Source organism: Panthera tigris (genome assembly GCF_018350195.1).
Source record: "Panthera tigris isolate Pti1 chromosome E1 unlocalized genomic scaffold, P.tigris_Pti1_mat1.1 chrE1_random_Un_scaffold_69, whole genome shotgun sequence".
NCBI classification, from domain to species: Eukaryota; Metazoa; Chordata; class Mammalia; order Carnivora; family Felidae; genus Panthera; species Panthera tigris.
In genome coordinates, this window is record NW_024962176.1 from 154,613 (window position 1) to 176,328 (window position 21,716).

Consider the following 21,716-nt stretch of genomic DNA (forward strand, 5'->3'; position numbering starts at 1 on the left):
CACCCAGGCACCCCGACTCCTCCCAACATCCTAAATGTGACTGGTTAACGCCCTCCTCTGCAGAAGTGGAGGGATGTTTGCGTCTTCTGCACGTTGTGCTGCATTATCTCTTGGAATCGTGCAGCCCTGATCTGAGCTGGGTAGGAAAGCAGTGGTAGGTGTGGTGCTGGGCTGAACTGGAGAGAGCCCAGCCGCACGCATCCGACCCTCAGTGGGGTCAGCAGAGGCTAGTGGGGTACAGGTGAACAGTAAGTGCCCCCACCAATAAGTTTTCTGAAATAAAGGCCTGAGCAGGGCAGTCCTGGGTAATTACTGCTCTCACACATTCTTTACTCTAACCCTCCAGCATCTCCCTGCTAGCTCTCTGAGGGTGGGGACTTTTTTTTTTTTTTTTTTGAAAGAAAACAAACAAAAAAACCCAATGGGAATTATCTACTAGCTTGTAAGGTTGAGGAACACCCTACTTCCAACTACACATTTTGTGTCTGAGTTTGAGCTCTTGGGAAGAAAGACAGGCCTCAGCCCTACAGTGGAGGTCGGCTCAGCGATCCAAATATTCTGGCAACCCCAAAGACCTCACAGAGGGGCCAGAGAGAGATGATCCTCTATGGGCAGGGGGTCAAGCGCGTTGTGAATAACTGGTATTTGGTGAGCCAGGGGAGAGAGCACCAGAATAGGCTGTTAATTAACTTAATAGTCTAAGCCCCTTGAAGATACGTTTTCCAGTTTCCAGAGACTGACCGTATCAGGGAAATGACGGAAAGACGCCCCGTTCACCCTACTTTGCCCATACTGTGTCTTGTGGAAATACTGGCTACCACGAGGGACTCTGGCTTCAGTCCTGCTTCTCTCGCCTGTGGCCCCTGTTGTCTGTAGATAAATATTTAACCGTTTACGTTTTAATTCCTTACCACGTGGCTAGAATTGGTTATGGATTTATACATTTTAATATGAGAAAAACAAGTATTTTACAAGCAATGCTGAGAAGCCAGTATCGGAAAGTAAACTTTGTAGGTGGCCTGAGGCAGGACGGCGTTCACTCTGTGACAATCTCACATGCTGTCTCACTCTCGTCACCCAGCTCTTCAGTAGTGGAATCTGTGGTCCGAGTCTTCTCTGCTGTGGCTTTGCCAGCCTCCCTGGGAAAAGGAGAAGAATGCCAAGGCTTTGACTCTCGAAAGGAACAATTCAACTCTTCATAATTTCCTCGTTTTAGAGAAAATCTTCCCCAATCACGTACCCTAGTTCCATGTTGAAAATCTCATCTTCATCAGAAGAATCCTTGTCGTGTAGCTTCTGTGCCATGTTTTTCTTGCGTGTGGCATTGAGGGGTCTGTACATGTCCCTAAGCCAAAGTGGCCGCCTTCTCCAGAAAAAGCCCTCCTAGAAAACAGAAAGGACAACGTTAGGTCTGTTTCCCCTGCCTTCTCCAGCCACGGTACTTTATCCTCCTCAGATTTACCTGATTGTCACTTTCCTCTGAGCATCTCTTACGCAGCAGAGATCCAAAGAAGCCCCTTGAAGGAAACACACACACACAGACAATTAGTGATTCGTACCATTTTCCATGCCTCTCACAATGTATTTCTCCAGTCTTATTAGCAAGCAAAATCAACACAGACCTGGGATCTCAGAAATAATTCCATACATGCTGGGCTTTCAGAATTTTCCTGTGTCTGTCCATAATGGCCCCACAGTGTCCCTGGGAGACCTTTGTATGTAACTTGACATGAAGTATAGGCAGGATTTTCACCCTGCTCACCTTCTGGCCCTTGGCCAAGTGCCCTTGTGCAGTCAACAAACTGGGTGACCACACGGCAGAAGCACCTAACTCTCTCCAGAAGCATTTTACATCAGTCCCCGCCAGGCTTAGCCTCACAGGCATCATTTGCTGGCGGGTGGGGAGGTGTTTCTATTTTCCTAGCTGCTTTACCTTACAAGATGAATCGCACCGAGTGAATGCCTGAGTCCAACCAGCAGTTATCTAGCTCACTGACTTTCACACTGCAGGCAGATGAGTGAGTGAGTCGTGAAATCACCTGAAAACACACGGCTAGCGCTAAAACACAAAATACTCTTTTTGAATACAAACGGAATAGGGGGTACCTGGGTGGCTCAGTCAGGTGAGCAGCCCAAGTCTCGATTTTGCCTCAAGTGATGATCTCACAGATTGTGACATCGAGCCCTGTGTCTGGCTCTGTGCTGATAGTGTAGAACCTGCTTGGGATTCTCTCTCTCTCTCTCTCTCTCTCTCTCTCTGCTCCACCCTCCCCCCCAAATAAATAATAAACTTAAAAAAAACAGAACAGAAAGAATCAGAGTGTATGGTAAGTTTGTTTTAGAAGGTACTTATGTCTATACGGTATGTGTGCACTGAGTTGTGACATAAAATGCAGTTCACAGCCCAAGAACAGTGTAGTCAGAGACGTGCCCAACTGGAAAGGAACCATCTTCTTTCTGGTTCTAGTGGTACTAGTGATACAACCGTCCGGCAAGATATCTTCCTTTTCTCCTTCTCCATCTCATTATTATAAAAGGAAGAGATAAATGATTATCTAAGGTCTCTCCCAGTTCAAATTCTATTGGGTCTGGATAAAGGGAATGGAGAGCGGGGCCTCGAAAACCAGAAGGAGGAAGAAGGAAGTTTTCCCCCTACTTTACGGGAGGGACTCATGTATTCTACCTTCCATCATGCTTGAAGACTAGCCCCTTCACCCCACGACTTTTGGCCCTCCCTATCCCTTCTCCAGAGCCTCTGAGAAGGTCTGTGGCCAGGCCTGATGCCCACCGCCAGCGGGAACGGGTCTGAACATTTCCACCCCCGTCCCCCCACGATCTTTCTTTAAAGGTCTAGTGAGCAGGTGCTCTGTGCCAGTCCCATTCTAACTCGGGTTTGGCTGGGCAGCTAACTTTGCTGGATCCAGGCAAAGCATTAGGCCAAATATGTATTCTTTCTGCCTTTGGTGATTTCCTGGCTGTAAAACAAGGGGATTGAAATAGAGGAGTTTGAAAATCTAGTTCTAAAATTCTACTTTAACGATTGCCAGACTAATATTTACCTTGAGCTTCCTTCTTTACCTTCCTTGGCTGCTGTTCTATGAGAATAAATCTGTTTTGGAAGAAAACATGATCACAGTTACCCATCACAATAACCACTCCCTCCACATCTTTATTCATTCCTTTGCATTTTAGGTCTTATCTACCCAGTGAGATGATAACTTTTCCTAGGACAGGAATTTGTTGAATAGTCCTTTGACTCTTCAATAACACCTAACTCGCGTGCAGCTGGTAATACATTTTACTGACTGCCTCAGATAACATTCAACAGGTAATTCCTAATAAAAATTCTTGGGAGGAGGAAAAGAAAAGTGTCTACCAGAAACCTAAACAGCAGCACTGTTTTAAAATCAAGGACAAGAGTAGGATGTCTGTTATCACTGCTGCTATTCATTGGTGTTGAGGAGGTCCTAACTGATGCACTGGGAAAAAATGGAGTCGTGGAAAGGAAGAACTAAGACGTATTTGCATATGAAATTACAGACAAACTAAAAGGCCCAAGAGAATCAACTAAAATTTTGTTGGAAGAAACATGAGAATTCAGCAAGATGGCTAGATATATATAAAATCAAGAGATCAACATGTAAACCTCAATGACTTTCCTATGTTCCATAAATAATTAATCAAAAGACGGAAGAATTATCCCATTTACAATTATCAATAAAAAGGCATAAAGTACCTAGGAATAAACTTAGCAAAGAATGGGTAAGACCTATGAGATGAAAACACTAAAGCTCTTCTGAAGGACATTAAGGAGAAACGAATACGTGATGTGAGACACTATTTTCCGAGAATAGTGTAAAGATGTCAGTTCCCTTCAAATTAACCTACAAATTCGGGGCAATCCCATTCAAATCCCAAGACAGTTTTTCAAACAAAAACTGGCCAGCTGACATTTGGTAGAGAAAATGTGCAAGCATAGCTACAAAATGGATGAAAAAGAAGATCACAGAGCAGACGTTAAAATACGTTCTTACAGAGCAACTGCAGTTAAGTATGTAGCGTGATACTGATACAGGAAAAGAAAACCAGGTTGATAGAATAGAGTCCAGATAACACTAGTATTTTGGATCCATGAAGAAAGAATGAACCATTCAATAAAAGATTTTAAAGTAACTGGATCTTTATGCAAGGGAAAAAAGTTAGATCCCCTACCTCGACCGTACCAAAACACCAGACAGATTCCATACAGATTAAAAATAAATAAATCACAACAAATATTATAAGAGTACAGAAGAAAATATCAGAGACTATTTTTATACCATGAGGCGAAAAGGCCTTGTTAACGAGGCCCATGTCCCATAAGCCATGAGGCAGATATGGTGACGGACTGTCCACACCCCCTGTTCATCGTAGTCCTTGCCCCCTTGATCCCCTGGATTGTTTGTCCTCTTCCTGTTGATTTATAAAACTCTCTTCATATGAAATATATTAATCCTTTCAAGGGCTTTCACTGAATTTCAATGTTTCAAATATTTGTCAGTGTTTTTATCGTGAAGGAGACGGAACAGTGGGATAGGAGCACAGGCTGACTGCAGGCACAGCTGGGTTCTGCTTTGGGTTTTGCCACAGGGGCCTTAAGCTGATCCCCTTCTATGTAGGAAAGAAGGATGGTGATATCATCCTCACAGGACTGTGGGGATTAAATCAGATGTCTGGTTTATTCCAAGCAGAAATCAGACAAGACGATCAAATCTATCAAATGTTTCTGCATGTGGTATCAGGTCACAAAGCTTTTTCTCACCACAAGATTATAAAAGTATTGATTCTGTTTTCTTCTAGCACTTTGATGGGTTCTTGTTTCTCTTTTTTTACATGTACTGAAATATGTTTTTTTAAGGTGAGAAATAGGGATCTGTTGTTATTTTCCTCCCAAATAATTAAGCAGTTGTTCTATTACCATTTATTTATTTTCTTCCACTGATTTGAATACTAAAAGGTAACATTTCAATGTTTATTTATTTATTTTTGAGAGCGACAGAGAGAGAGAGTAAGAGTGAGAGAGGGACAAAGAGAGAGAGACACACACACAGAATCCAGAGCAGGCTCCAGGTTCTGAGCTGTCAGCACAGAGCCCAACACAGGGCTCGAACTCCTGAACCATGAAATTATGACCTGAGCCAAAGTAGGACGCTTAACCAACTGAGCCACCCAGGCGCCTCTAAAAGGTAACATTTTAAAAGTCCTAGTCACCCACGGATCTGTCTATTGCTGGACTCTGTAGGCTACTTCACATAAATATTACGTTGCATTATTCCTCATTGTGAAATTGACACAATGCCTCATCTCTTCCTTTGAACATCATTATTGTCCACTACAGGAAAAAAACTGCATGGTCTCTGACCTCAAAAAGTGTATCATCTAAGTAGGGAGAGGAAATAATGAAACCACATAAAAAAATATAAACACAAGGTTAAACCACATAGGAATTTAAAACAGCAATAGGAGTTTATAGAACTTCCCAAAAGCAAAAGGCTGCAGGCCACCTCAAGATGCAGAGTACTGACTGGACAATGGCCAATGATTTCTCTTCCCAGAGGTCATGGTAAGTTGACCCCACGCTAGTTCCTAGGCTCTTAGGCTGAGAAATCAGACTCTGATCTCATCAAGAGAGAACGCACTTCTTTCTGCATGGAGGCAATATCACCTTACCACTGTCACAGGATTGATCAAAATCAGAATGTCAGGTCATGACTTGACAATAAGGAAAACATCCATTCCACCCATTCCACAGATAGGGCATCTGTGTCCACATGATTGGGACTCCTGTCTCCTGTGGAGACAGGCCTCTGTGGCACACTGAAGTATAATCAGAAGGCTATTTGGTGAGAAGAGAAGTGGAAGAAAAGTAATTAGCTGAATCCAGTGTTTCATGGAAAGGACGGAGGTAGCTAGATCCATCCATCTGCCCCGCGGGCACAGCCCGGCTGGTGGGCCTGACTCTCATCTGCTGCCTGAGGTGCCATCTCTACTCTTAGGCAAGGCTAGGTGGGCACTGCCCATGTTGGTCTCTTCCTCACCATTTCTATGCTTTTACTACTGACCAACCCTCCAGAAGACAGACATGTTTCTCCTTAGCAGTTAATACATCCAGTCAGGTTTTACTCAAGTCTGATAGACCAGGAAGCCTTACATATCTCTGCTCTGATCCATGACCCTGATATTTCTCTCTTGAGGAGCTGCCTTTTAACAAACTGTTTAGCATATTTTTGTTATCAGGGGAGGGGAATGCGTCACTGCAGACCCTAAGAAATGGTGACAATCTCACAGAAGGACTAGGTCCAGGAGTATTACAGTATTCGGGGAAGGCTTTGTGAAGAAAGATGAACTCGAGTTGGCTTTTGAAGGCTCACGGGACTTCCACCAGCAGAGTGAAATAAAGGAATTTCAAGTGGGCAAAGTCACCAACAAAAGTAGGAATGGGCATGGTCTGACTAGGGGATGGTGAGGGGCTGCTTTGGCTGAAATGGAGGGTTGCCATGACAGATGGCAATATAGATATAGATATAGATATAGATAGATAGATAGATATAGATATAGATATATAATAAGCATATGTATATTTGAATAAATATATTGAATATATATTCAATTCATACATAATTGAATAAAAGGTAAACAGGCAAGCTCCAGGAATAGGCAACTGTAATTATGACACGCTCTGAGTAGCCTGATGCAGGATTTTAGCTGCAGGGTTTTAACTGAACCTGTTTACACAATGCCTTGCGAAGTGGAGGAGAGAGCTGTAGGCACATCTAATTAATCAACAAGATGACACTTTTATCTCTAAGCCATGCCCTTTCTTCCAAGATGACTGATAGCTCCATGAAGGTGAAGACTATTTCTCTCTCATCATTTTAGCCAACGAGGAAAGAAATCAGTGGTAGTAGGAGGATGACTGGTGAGTGCATCGAATCGACATCATTTTTTTGAGTTGAAGAAATTTTACTATCATGTCAACTGTGGCCTTCTTAGACCTAATGTCTCAGAACAAGCTAATGGCTTGTTATCTTGGTTACAATCCACAGATGTCTCCCGGCAGTGGGGTTCCTTTTAAAATCCCTGGAATATACTTTGCAATAAAAGGACAAAGCATATCTCAGTCCTCCAGACTGAAGAGGGATATCACGTCGTGATAGGTGGGAAAGTGGCTTTGATTTTCAGTTTGTGGGTTCTGAATCTACTGTAAAGAAGGAATATAGTCTGGGAATCTGAATTAATTGTTGTCCTTACCTCAATGAGACAGAACACTATGATCAAAATCATCACTACTACAGTCACAGATATTGCCAAGATGAGTTTGTTGTTATAGCCATAGCCTGGAACTTCTTTTGTGAGCTAAAAAAAAGGGAAAGAACAATTTTTTTAGAAAACAGAGATAGGATGAAAGTTAACTATTCTTTAACGACTCTAAAACCCCATTCTTTCCGATGAATCGCTTATAGGTTCTTAAGGAATATACCAAATCTAATGTGATATGTAATCTTAATCATTAGCATTTTCTTCAAGACTTGATGTATCTTGTATGTTAGGTCCTCTTTTTGTCTCCTCTGGGAACAGCGGCACTGTTTCCTAAATGAGCAAAGTGGCAGATCACTGCCTTAGCCAAAATTATGTGGCCAAGACAAGACCCGGACTAGGAGCCCCCGGTCCTTGTGCTTGGGTCCATGTCCTAAACCACCTAAATGTCGAGACCCCACATTTGGGGATTTATCCTCACCTCCCTTGACTCCTGCCCTCTCTGTTCACTCTGGACTTCTGTGCTCTCATTGATATAATTCTCATTTTTCCATTGGTCCGTATCCCACTCTGCCTTGGACACCTTTACTTCTTGCTGCTCGCTGAGAAGCTTCATCAGGAGGCCTGTTCTGGAGATGAGCTTGGCACAGGCCAGCTGCACCTGGGTCTCAGAGCAGTCCATTTTCAAAGTCCGGATAACATGAGAAATGAGCCTTCTCACGTCATTGCTGGGGATGAGGGACTGTAGCTGCTGGTTTAACTGAATTTCAAACAGATCACCTGAGGACGAGAGCTTTGACACAGTGAAGCCTGTGGCTTTTGGGGGCAAGCCAGTGCCCGCATTGTGGTATTCCCGTTGTGTATCATTGGTTTGTTTAACGGTCGGCATAGAGTTGTCTGCAGTAACAGTAGAATTAGCAGTGGAAAGATTCTTACGGTCTGTGAATTCAGGGAGGGTTTGTTCTGGCACAGTAGTGTTTCCTGTAGAAATATTTTCTTCAGAAACATTTTGAGCAGTAGTGTTCTCTACAGTAGCGTTTTCTCTGTAAGTTCCTGAAGGAGCAAATAATTCTGGAAAAGGATTTTTCTGAGGACTCAGTTCTCCCGGAGATGAAAAATCCTCTCGTGAAGGGGAATTTATGAGGCTCCTGACTGCAGAGGATGGAGGCCTCTTTGCAAGCAGCTGTCTATTACTGAGTGAACTTTCCTTTCTGGACTTTCGATTCAGTTTGGCCTTGGGTGTTCTGTGGACCACACGGGAGCGACTTTTATGAAAGCGGTGTGTCTTTCTGGGGAGTGAGGCTGGTCTGAAAGCCTTCATATTTCTAACTCTAGCATTTGCATCTTCTAAAACAAAAATGGTGTACGTTAAGTCTTTTGATTCTTTTTTCACGTCAGGTGGGGATTTTGGAGCGGGGGTGGCAGAAGGCCTGCCCAAAGAGTATTGCTTCAGGAAAGAAGAGACCGCTGCCTTGTGCTCATCTACGAACGAAGGCTCTGTATTGAAGGAGCTTCCCACTAATTTGCTGGGCCTGTGCGCCACGGGAAGCTCCCCTGGGGATGGTCTCCTGAGCCTTCTTTCCTTGGGAGCGGGGGTGGCAGAAGGCCTGTCCAAAAAGTATTGCTTCATGAGAGAAGAGACCGCTGCCTTGTGCTCATCTATGAACGAAGGCTCTGTATTGAAGGAGCTTCCCACTGATTTGCTGGGCCTGTGCGCCACGGGAAGCTCCCCTGGGGATGGTCTCCTGAGCCTTCTTTCCTTGGGAGCGGGGGTGGCAGAAGGCCTGTCCAAAAAGTATTGCTTCATGAGAGAAGAGACCGCTGCCTTGTGCTCATCTATGAACGAAGGCTCTGTATTGAAGGAGCTTCCCACTGATTTGCTGGGCCTGTGCGCCACGGGAAGCTCCCCTGGGGATGGTCTCCTGAGCCTTCTTTCCTTGGGAGCGGGGGTGGCAGAAGGCCTGTCCAAAAAGTATTGCTTCATGAGAGAAGAGACCGCTGCCTTGTGCTCATCTATGAACGAAGGCTCTGTATTGAAGGAGCTTCCCACTGATTTGCTGGGCCTGTGCGCCACGGGAAGCTCCCCTGGGGATGGTCTCCTGAGCCTTCTTTCCTTGGGAGCGGGGGTGGCAGAAGGCCTGTCCAAAAAGTATTGCTTCATGAGAGAAGAGACCGCTGCCTTGTGCTCATCTATGAACGAAGGCTCTGTATTGAAGGAGCTTCCCACTGATTTGCTGGGCCTGTGCGCCACGGGAAGCTCCCCTGGGGATGGTCTCCTGAGCCTTCTTTCCTTGGGAGCGGGGGTGGCAGAAGGCCTGTCCAAAAAGTATTGCTTCATGAGAGAAGAGACCGCTGCCTTGTGCTCATCTATGAACGAAGGCTCTGTATTGAAGGAGCTTCCCACTGATTTGCTGGGCCTGTGCGCCACGGGAAGCTCCCCTGGGGATGGTCTCCTGAGCCTTCTTTCCTTGGGAGCGGGGGTGGCAGAAGGCCTGTCCAAAAAGTATTGCTTCATGAGAGAAGAGACCGCTGCCTTGTGCTCATCTATGAACGAAGGCTCTGTATTGAAGGAGCTTCCCACTGATTTGCTGGGCCTGTGCGCCACGGGAAGCTCCCCTGGGGATGGTCTCCTGAGCCTTCTTTCCTTGGGAGCGGGGGTGGCAGAAGGCCTGTCCAAAAAGTATTGCTTCATGAGAGAAGAGACCGCTGCCTTGTGCTCATCTATGAACGAAGGCTCTGTATTGAAGGAGCTTCCCACTGATTTGCTGGGCCTGTGCGCCACGGGAAGCTCCCCTGGGGATGGTCTCCTGAGCCTTCTTTCCTTGGGAGCGGGGGTGGCAGAAGGCCTGTCCAAAAAGTATTGCTTCATGAGAGAAGAGACCGCTGCCTTGTGCTCATCTATGAACGAAGGCTCTGTATTGAAGGAGCTTCCCACTGATTTGCTGGGCCTGTGCGCCACGGGAAGCTCCCCTGGGGATGGTCTCCTGAGCCTTCTTTCCTTGGGAGCGGGGGTGGCAGAAGGCCTGTCCAAAAAGTATTGCTTCATGAGAGAAGAGACCGCTGCCTTGTGCTCATCTATGAACGAAGGCTCTGTATTGAAGGAGCTTCCCACTGATTTGCTGGGCCTGTGCGCCACGGGAAGCTCCCCTGGGGATGGTCTCCTGAGCCTTCTTTCCTTGGGAGCGGGGGTGGCAGAAGGCCTGTCCAAAAAGTATTGCTTCATGAGAGAAGAGACCGCTGCCTTGTGCTCATCTATGAACGAAGGCTCTGTATTGAAGGAGCTTCCCACTGATTTGCTGGGCCTGTGCGCCACGGGAAGCTCCCCTGGGGATGGTCTCCTGAGCCTTCTTTCCTTGGGAGCGGGGGTGGCAGAAGGCCTGTCCAAAAAGTATTGCTTCATGAGAGAAGAGACCGCTGCCTTGTGCTCATCTATGAACGAAGGCTCTGTATTGAAGGAGCTTCCCACTGATTTGCTGGGCCTGTGCACCACGTGAAGCTCCCCTGGGGATGGTGTCCTGAGCCTTCTTTCCTTGGCCATGTTCTCCACAGATGGCTGGGCGCTCTGTTTCCTCTGGATGTTCTGACGTCTCAGTTCTTTTAAGTGCCTTTTCCGTATGCCCTTTGGGCCCTTGATGACCTTTTTCACTCTCAGGAACTTTTTCCCCACACTCTCAACCTCGTCTAGGCTCTTCTCCTGCGGTTGGGCAGTTTCCAATTTCTTTGGAAAGATTTGACGTTTAAACTTGGGACCTAAAAGGCTGGAATGTATAAGCATGGCCATTTTTTCTTTCTTTTTCACGTCATCAATTTTTTCCTGAATTTCTGCATCTAACAAATTTTCCAGAAAGTAGAGTTTTCTCAGTTTATTCTTGTAAGTTGAATTGTTGGATCCAGGTTTAAGAGAAGGGTCCCCTGTGTCGTTCATCGAGTGACCCACGGGCTTGTCTCCCTCTTGCACATTTGAAAACAGAAGTTTAATGAACGGTAACAGCGTCGATTCTACGTCTTCTAGATTGCCCTCCGAGAAATAAGGCAATATGTAATTCAGTGCACTAATGACATCACTTTCGTCATTGAAGTCTAGCTGCTCATTCATAAAGGCTGACAAACTGACACGATCTATGTCTGAGGACGCCTTCTCTGGCTCAATAGTCAGCTCCGTGCTGGCGCTCTTCTTTCGAGCTGTCAATACCTTCATGAATGATCCTTCTGCCTTCCTTAGGTATACTTCCTGATCTGTCGAAGAAGAAGAAGAGATGAGTTTTGATAATGAAAGACTGACAGCACAGCTCTTTGTCAATGCACAGTCATACGTCCCAGTCAAGCAAATTAAGAATCAGCAAATACTCGAGCGCCATTTAGAGAGGAGACGAACTCAAACTTGGACCCACGATTGGCAACAACAAAAGGACAAAAAGATGTGTTTTGAAAAAGTAGCTATTTCCTCAGAACATTCCACAGTGTGAATAAGTATATTTAGAGTTATTCCATTGGTCCCTAAGGGCCGATTGCCCAGGCCTCAAGAAAAGCCAAGGCCGGAAGATACTCGGCTAAACTGTGTGCAGCTCTAGTGCGACTCCTGGCATTCACATACCCCACCCTGTCCTGCTTCGGGGGCAGAGGGAGCGCGAGTCTTCCTCCTTCTACGTCTTCAGTGGGCTTGAGTTCTTGCTACCATCACATATGCCCGGGACAACACCCGTCACCAGCAGGTCCTCATCTGGACACGCCCTCTCCGCCCACCCACCAATTCCTTCGCTTGGTCCCTGCTCCCATATATCGCACCTCCCGTAACATAAGCTCTAGACAGAAAAAACTAAACACAAGACCCGCTAAGTCCACCCTGGTTCTTTGCTTAAATTTGGGCAGAGATGTGGGGTATAGGTTAAGAGATTTTCCAGGTATGAGAGAGATGCCACTGTGGGGCGTTCAAAAAAAATCAACGGAATGATACTTGAGGTTTTAAAATGCAGAAGGGATAAAGAAACTTTGGTCAAATGCCTACTTTGCTTTCATTTCCTTTCATTTCCAGATTTCTAGCTTTACTGAGAGAACCATCCAGAGCTTCCAACTACATGAAGGTCAAGCGTACAGCTTGTGTACACTGAACAGCACTGTGCAGCTGGGTTTTTCCAGAAGAATTAAAAGTATTTTTAGTGGTGCTGGTGAGAGTCGGAGGAGGAGGTGATAAAGGTCACGAGAGAGGAGGAGCAGCGGGCTGGCGGAGCGCCCAAAACGGGAGAGGAGACTCGAGTGCTAGGCTAAGGCACCTCTGATCTCATTTTTCCTCGCCTGTCAAAGGAGATAAAAAAAAAAAAATGCCTATTCTGCCCACCTCTAAGGGAGACGGGAGTAAGATAATTGGTAAAACATTGTTTTGGAAAATAAGCAACACCACTTATAGAAGTAGCAAAGTGTAATTTATGCTGTGCCCTAGACCATTGACAGGGACCCATATTCAAGCTATCCAGGTGCAAAAGCACATTTTGGAAGTCACCAAGTTAGTGCCAATAAAACCTAAGAACAGAAAAATACCTAAAAGCACCCGTGTTTTGGATAGAAAAGCTTAAGATTCAGAACAAGAGTTGGACAGCCCAAGGATAGAAGAGCCCTCTCATCCGTTAGAACGGTTGGGTAGCAGCTTCTGGTTAGGGCACAGAAACACAGAGGCTCCAAATAAAACTTTTTCAGAAATCAGCATCACTTGTACTCTTACACACTTATAAAAACAACAAAATAAACAAAAAGGTATCTCCACCTGTCCTATAAGACAAAGGGCACCTGAGACCTAACGCACGTAAAATCAGCTTATAAGCTGTGACGCACTATGTGAACAGGTTTTCATTTGGGGGTAGTTGACTTAATAATGTAACTGAGAATCTGACTTTTAACAAAGGAATAGTTCTTAGAAATTTAGGGATCTGAACTCTGAATGAGTAAAAATAATGCAATGACATCATTAGTTTAAAAATTTACCATTGTTAGGGTGCCTGGGTGGCCCAGTCAGTTAAGCATCCCTTTGGCTCAGGTCATGCTATCACAGTTCAGCCCCGCATGGGGCTTGCTGCTGTCAGTGTAGAGCCTGCTTCGGATTCTCTGTCCCCCTCACTCACTCTCTGCCCCCTCCCAGCTCACGCACGTGAATGCTCTCTCTCTCAAAAATGAATAAACATTAAAAAAAATTATCATTGTTGATTAAAAATAAAAGTTAAACCACAAATAAAATAAAAATTTACAAATTTATCATCAGGCAATTAGGACTTACCACAACGTGTGCCATTTGTCAGACATGCACTGTCACAATGTAGCTTGACGGTCTTACAGACAACCTCAATAGTATTTTTAAATTGGCAGAGACAGCAGGCCATACGGCTAGGTAAAATCCTATAAATGGAAACACAGACAATTAAATTAGTGGTAAAGGAGTTACTCGAGTAGGTAGAAGAGGCGGGCCAAAGTCATCACAGGGCTGTGCAAAAAGGAATTCTTGAGGCACATGGCCTGGATGGTTGGGTAGGGACCAGTTGGCCAACTGCTGCTCTTGAATATTATAAATACACAGATAGAAGGACAGACGTGCCCAACGGAAAGGTAAGGATGACATGGGGTATGGTACCCTTAGAATGAGATAGAGATTAGAACTGGGTGACACTGATCAGTAGTTTAATACACAGGTAACTCCTTCCAAGCCAAAAGTCTCACTTCGGGTTGAGAGCACACAGAAAGAGGGTAGACTTCTAAGAGTTTGAATAAATCTGAAATATGGCCCATACTGAGGATAAAAAGCAATCAACTTTGGCTCAGGTCATAATCTCGTGGTTCATGGGTTTGAGCCCCACATCAGGCTCTGTGCTGAGAGCTCGGAGCCTGGAACCTGCTTCAGATTTAACTTCCTCTCTCTCTACCCCTTCCCTGATCACTCTCTGTGTCTTAAAAATAAATAAATGTTAATTTTTTTTTTTAAAAAGCAATCAATCAAAAACTAATCCATCATCTACACAAATGCTACAATTAGCAGACAAGGACATTTAAAAAAGTTACTATAACAGTATTTCATATATGGAAAAAACCCCATGCCTCTACTTAACTCAATGAATTGTGCAACAACTTCAAGTGGCCTAATATATGTATACTTAGAGTCCACGAAGGAGAGGAGATATAAAAAAAATTTGAAAACCTAATAGCCCCCACATTTCCAAATAAGTAAACCCTATAAACTCACAAATCCAGGAAGGTCAATGAAATCTGAGCACAACATGGATTAAACTACATGTTTAGTTTAATCCATTAAACACGGATAAAACTACACCACGGCACATGATAATCAAACTGGTCAAAGCCAGCGATAAAGAGCAAATCTTAAAAGCAGCCAAAGGAACAAAACCACACATGACACACAGAGCAACAAAGATATAACAATGACAACATATTTCTTGTTGGAAATAATGTAAGCCAGAACTCGGTGGGGCAACATCTTTCAGGCAGTGAAAAGGAGAGGGGGACCAAATAGCCATCAAGCTAGAATTCTATACCCAAATCTTTCAAAAATAAAAGCAAGATAGACTATCTGAGACATACAAGAGCTGGAAGAATTCATCATTAGCAGGCTTACACTGTAGAAATGCCAAAGGAAGTATTTTTTTAAATGTTTATTTGAGAGACAGAGAGAGAGGGCACGTGCAGTATGCGTGTGCAAGGGGGAAAGAGCACTGAGGAGACAGAGAATCCCAAGCAAAGCCCAACGCGGGACTTGAGCTCACAAACTGTGAGATTATGACCTGAGCCAAAATCAAGAGTTGGATGCTTAACTGACTGAGCCACCCAGGTGCCCCTAAAGAAAGTATTTTTAAGCAGAAGGAAAACGATAGCAGACGGAAATGTGGATCCACACAAAGGAATGAAGAACATTAGAACTGGTAACTATATAGGTTACGATTTCACTTCACTATATGTATGTATATCATTTCACTATATGATTTCACTTATATGTAGAATCTCAGAAAAAAACAAACAAACAAGGGGTGCCTGGATGGGCTAAGTCGATGAAGCATCCTACTCTTGATTTCGGCTCAGGATCTCAGGGTCGTGAGATCGAGCCCTGTGTCAGGCTCCACGCTCAGCATGGATTAGATTAAGATTCTCTTAAGATATTCTCTCTCTCTCTCTCTCTCTCTCTCTCTCCTCTGCCCCTCTCCCCAACTTGTACACTCTGTCTCTAAAATTAAAAAAAAAAACAAACACCAAAAACCATAAGATACCTAGGAATAAACCTAATCAAAGAGGTAAAAGATCTGTATGCTGAAAACAATAGAACGCTTATGAAAATAAATTGAAGAAGACAGAAAGAAATGGAAAAACATCCCATGCTCAAGGATTGGAAGAACAAATATTGTTAAAATGTCTATACTACTCAAAGCAAACTACACATTCAATTCAATCCCTATCAAACACCAGTATTTTTCACAGAGCGAGAACAAACAATTCTAAAAGTTGTATGGAACAAGAAAAGACCCCGAATTATAATGTTGGGAAAAAACAAACAAACAAAGCTGGAGGCATCATGATTCTGGACTTCAAACTGTATTACAAAGCTGGAATCATCAAGACAGTGTGGTACTGCACAAAAACAGACACATAGATCAATAGAATAGAATAGAGAACCGAGAAATGGAGCCACAAATATATGGTCAACTAATCTTCGATAAAGCAGAATATCCAGTGGAAAAAAGATAGTCTTCGCAATAAATGGTGTTGGGAAAACTGGACCGTAACATGCAGAAGAATGAAACTAAACCACTTTTTTACACCATACACAAAAATAAATTCAAAATGGATGAAAGACCTAAATGTGAGACGGGAAACCATCAAAATCCTAGAGGAGAACACAGGCAGAAACCTCTTTGATCTCAGCTAAAGCAACTTCTTACTAGAGACACGTCTCCAGAGGCAAGGGAAACAAAAGTACAAATGAACTACTGAGGAGTGCCTGGGTGGCTTAGCGGGTTGAATGCCTGACTCTTGGTGTTGGCTCAGGTCGTGATCTCAGGGTCGTGGATTGAACCCCGCATCAGGATTCTCTCTCCACTTGAGATTCTCTCTCTCCCTCTCTCTCTGCTCCCCCCCATGTATACATGTATGTGTGTGTCCATGTTCTTAATTAATTAATTAATTAATTAATAGGGGCACCTGGGTGGCTCAGTTGGTTAAGTATCTGACTTGGCTCAGATCATGATCTTACAGTTCGTGAGTCTGAGCCCCGTGTCAGGCTCTGTGCTGACAGCTTGGAGCCTGGAGCCTGTTTCAGATGCTGTGTCTCCCTCTCTCTCTCTCTGCCCCTCCCCTGCTTGCACTCTGTCTCTCTCTCTCAAAAATAAACGTAAACAAACAAACAAACAAACATTTTTTTAAATGAATTATTGGGACCTCATCAAGATAAAAACCTTCTGGGGCACCTGGGTGTCTCAGTCGGTTAAGCTTCTGACTTCAGCTCAGGTCATAATCTCACGGTTTGTGAGTTCGAGTTCCGCATCGACTCTCTGTTGACAGTGCGGAGCCTGCTCAGATCCTCTGTGTCCCTCACTCTCTGCCCCTACCCCACTCTTGTGCTCTCTCTCTCAAAAACAAACATCCATGAAAAAAAGATAAAAAGCTGAACAGCAAAGGAAACAATCAACAAAATTAAAAGGCAACTGATGAAATGGGAGAACATATTTGCAAATGACATAATCTGATAAAGGGCTAGTATCCAAAATATATAAAGGACTCAACACCCAAAAAATCAAATACATAATCCAGTTAAGAAAAGGGCAGAAGACATGAATAGACAGTTTTTCAAAGAAGACATCCGGAAGGCTAACAGACACATGAAAAGATGCTCAATATCACTCATCATCAAGGAAATACAAATCAAAATCACAATGAGATACCACCTCACATGTGTCAGAATGGCTAAAATTAATAACTCAGGAAACAACAGATGTGGAGAAAGGGGAACCCTTCTGCACTGCTGGTGGGAATGCAAACTGCTGTAGCCACTCTGGAAAACAGTATGGAGGTTTTTAAAAAGTTAAGAATAGAACTACCCTACAACCCAGCAATTGTACTACTAGGCATTTAACCAAAGGATACAAAAATGCTGATTTGAAGGGGCATGTGCACCCAATGTTTATAGCAGCACTATCAACAATAGCCAAAGTATGGAAAGAGCCCAAATGTCCATTGATGGATGAATGGATGAAAGATGCGGTATATATATACAATGGAGTATTACTTGGCAATCAAAAAGAATGAAATCTTGCCGTTTGCAACTACATGGATGGAACTGGAGGGTATTACGCTAAGTGAAATTAGTCAGTGAAAGACAAAAATCCTATCACTTCACTCATATGAGGACTTTAAGAGACAAAACAGATGAACATAGGGAAGGGAAACAAAAATAATGTAAGAACAGGGAGGGGGACAAAACAGAAGAGCCTCGTAAATATGGAAAACAAACTGAGGGTTACTGGAGGGGTTGTGGGAGGGGGGATGGGCTAAATGGGTAAGGGGCACTAAGGACTCTACTCCTGAAATCATTGTTGCACTATATGCTAACTAATTTGGATGCAAATTTTAAAAAATAAAAAATAAAACAAGGTAAAAAATAAACAAAAAATAAACAAAAAACCAAATGAATGAATAAACAACAACAAAAAAGAGAAAACACTTGTAAATATGGAGAACAAACTGGGGATATGGACAAAATGAGTGAAAAGGGTTAAGAGGTACCAACTTGCAGTTATAAAATAAATAAGTCACCAGATGAAAAGTACAGCATAGGGAATATAGTCAATAATACTGTAATATACTTATTGTGGTGAGCATTTCATAATGTATATAATTGATCACTGTGTTGTGAGCATTTCATAATGTATATAAAAGATCACTGTGTTGTACACCTGAAACTAATTTAATATTACATGATCTATATATACTTCAATAAAAGAGATAATTGAGGGGCACCCAGGTGGCTCAGTCAGTTAAGCATCTGACTTCAGCTCAGGTCATGATCTCATAGTCTGTGATTTCAGGCCCCACATCAGGCTCTGTGTCTACAGCTCAGAGCCTGGAGCCTGCTTCAGATTCTGTGTCTCCCTCTCTCTCTGCCCCTCCCCCACTTGCACTCTGTCTCTCTCAAAAATACAAAAATAAAAAAAGATAACTGACTATTTAAACAAAAAAAATAATATGGTGTGCTAAAAGTAAAATGTATGAAAACAATAGCACAAAGGTCAGGAGGGGAACAATGGAAGTACACTATTTACTGTAAGGTTCTTATACTATTCATGAAATCATATAATATCATTTGAAGATAGACTGTGATAAGTTAAACATGAACACTACAAACCATTAAACAGCTACTAAAATAACAAAACCTGAGTTGTAACTATTTATCCCCCCACCAAAAAATAATAAAACGTACTAAATCAACCCAAGAGCAGGAAGAAGAAGAAAAAGAAAAAGAAAAGAAACAAAGAACAGATGGGATACATAGAAAAGAGTAGACAGTAGCTTTAAATGTAAGCATATAAATAATTACATTAAATATAAATGGTATAATCACCTAATTAAAAGATAGAGTTGTCATACTGGATAAAAAAGCAAAAGCCAACTATATGCTGTCTATAAGATTCATCTTCAGTACAAAGATATAAGTAGGTTAAAAATATGGAAGAAATTATGCTTTGCTAACACTAATCAAACGAAACCTTGAGTGGCTATATTTACTATAGGACAAAGTCAATTTCAAAGCAAAGATATTACCAGGGATAAATGAGGTTATTCCATTGTGATAGAAATGTCAACTATTAGAAAAGACATAACTTAAAAATTTATGTATCTGATAATAGAACTTCCAAATATATTAAGGAGAATAGGAAAGAGAGACACATAAGCACTCAATTATAGTTGGAGATTTCAATATCCCTCTCTCAATAATTGACAGAAAAAATATATAGAAAATGAGTAATGATACATCAGACTTGAAAAATACTACCAACCTACTTGACCTAGTTGACATTTATAGAATACTCCACACCAAATCAGCAGACTACATATTTTCTTTCAAGTGGACACATAATATTTATCAAAATAGGCCATATTCTCATCTATTACCAGAATTCATTGGCTATAAAACAAGCCTCAATAAATTTAAAAGGATTTCAGTCATCCAACATATTGTTCTGTGACCACAATGGAATTAAATAACAAATTAACAGATCTGTAAAATCTCCAAATATTTAGAAACTAACCAACACACTCCTAAGTAACCCTATTGGTCAAATAAGTCAAAATGGATATTAGAAACTATTTTGTACCAACTGAAACTGAAAACACAACATGTCAACATGTGGGATGTTGCTCATATAGTATTCATCTTCCCCAGTGTCCACTTTTAAGAAACTAGAAAAAGAAAAGGAAATTCATCACTGAGTAAGGAGAGAAAATGGAATGATAAAGATCAAAGCAGAAATTTTTGAAAAGGAAAACAAAAATAGAGAAGTCAGTGTAATGAAAAGGCACTTTTTAGAGAAGATAAGTAAAACTGATAAACTTCTGGCCAGATTTATCAAGAAAAGACAAGAGAAGACACAAATTATCAATATCAAAAATGAGAGGAATGACATCACTACAATTCTACAGATACTAAAAGGATAATAAGGGATTATTATAAAATACTTTATGTCAATAACTTCAAGATGAAATAGATTCCCTGAAAGACATGAACTACTCAAAAAAATAAAGTATGTAATTTAAGTAGCACTATTACAAAAATAAAATCTGTAGTTTAACACTTTCTCACAAAGAAAGCTTCAAGCCCACATGGCTTCACTGGTGAATTCTAGCAAACATTTAAGGAAAAAATAATGCCAATTCTGCACACACTGTACTAGAGAATTGAAGAGAGGGGAATACTTCCCAACTCAATTTTAAGGCCAACATTCACCTTATGAAAAATAGATAAAGACATTAGAAGAAAGGATAGATAGAAGATCTCATATACTGCTGGCTGGAATGCAAAATGGTACATCCACTTTAGAAAACAGGTAAGCAGTTTCTTAAAAAGTTAAATATACACTCAGCATATGATGTAGCAATCCTGCCATTAGGTATTTTACCACCTGCCCCCCTCCCCCAATGAAAACATATGCTCACACGAAGACCTGCATGTAAGCGTTTTAAGCAACTTTATTCATAAAGGCCAAAAAGCTAGAAACAACTCAAATGCCCATTAACTGATGAATGCATAAACAAACTGGTATATCCTCACAACTGCAATACTACTCGGCAATAAAAAGGAAATGAACTACTGACGTGTGCAAAAACATGGATGAGTCTCTGGGGTGCCTGGGTGGCTCAGTCAGATAAGTGACCGACTTTGGCTCAGGCCATGATCTCATGTTCCGCAGGTTCATGCCCTGTATTGGGCTCTGTGCTGACAGAGCCTGGAGCCTGCTTCGGGTTCTGTGTCTCTCTCTCTCTCTCTCTGCCCCTCTCCTGCTTATGCTCTCTGTTTCTCAAAAATAAATAAACGTTAAAAAAGTTAAAAAAAAAACAAACATGGATGAATCTCAAAAGGATTATGCTGAAAGGAACCAATCACAGAAGACTGCATACTGTATGATTTCATTTATTTATTTTTTTTAATGTTCATTTATTTTTGAGAGAGAGAGAGAGATGGAGTGCAAATGGGGAAGGGGTAGAGAGACAGGGAGACACAGAATCCGAAGCAGGCTCCAGGCTCTGAGCTGTCAGGACAGAGTCCGATGCAGGGCTTGAACTCACAGACCGCGAGATCATGACCTGAGCTGAAGTCGGACGCTTAACTGCCTGAGCCACCCAGGTGCCCCTGGTATGATTTCATTTATAAGACACTGTGGAAAAGGCAAAACTATAGGGACAAAAATTAGGTTGGTGGTTGCCAGGGCTGGTGGTGAGAAAAGGGGATTGGCTGCAAAGGCACATAGGGGCCTTTTGGGGTGACAGAAATGTTCTACGTCTCAAATGTGGTGGTGGTTACATAACTACACGTTTGTCAAAACTCATCAAACTGTATGCTTAAAAAGAGTAAATTTTATACCTCAATAAATCTGACTTAAGAAAACAATAAAACAAATCTAAGTAAACAACTAAGTGAAAATACACATAAGAAAAATCAACTTACAGTGTTTCCAATTCAACGGTCATCATGAGGATGCTCTCAACTGTTGTAAGTGACACCTGTGTTGATCCCATGTCTCTGAAGGAGAAAGCCCAAACATGCGTGATTTGAACCCAAGGATAAAAATTCTGTACCTAAAAAGATACTTAGCAACATGTGATTACTTCAATTCTGGCTTCTTTGTCAAGTCAGCTCAAGAGTTTTCTTGCTATGGACAATA

General features: G+C 42.5%; 1 protein-coding gene across 1 annotated transcript in view; it reads right to left on the bottom strand.

The window, feature by feature from the left end:
* Positions 1-924: 924 nt before the first annotated feature.
* LOC122236288 (leucine-rich repeat-containing protein 37A2-like) overlaps positions 925-21,716 on the bottom strand; it is a gene marked incomplete at its 5' end in the record, with an annotated part of 38,630 nt that continues 17,838 nt past the window's right edge. The window contains 10 exons of the mRNA XM_042977158.1: positions 925-1,139; positions 1,241-1,383; positions 1,463-1,517; positions 3,060-3,109; positions 7,291-7,395; positions 7,778-8,845; positions 10,787-10,987; positions 11,255-11,532; positions 13,562-13,680; positions 21,500-21,574. Of these exons, the coding sequence (XP_042833092.1) occupies positions 1,037-1,139; positions 1,241-1,383; positions 1,463-1,517; positions 3,060-3,109; positions 7,291-7,395; positions 7,778-8,845; positions 10,787-10,987; positions 11,255-11,532; positions 13,562-13,680; positions 21,500-21,574 (2,197 nt within the window). The remainder of the gene's footprint in view (positions 1,140-1,240; positions 1,384-1,462; positions 1,518-3,059; positions 3,110-7,290; positions 7,396-7,777; positions 8,846-10,786; positions 10,988-11,254; positions 11,533-13,561; positions 13,681-21,499; positions 21,575-21,716) is intronic.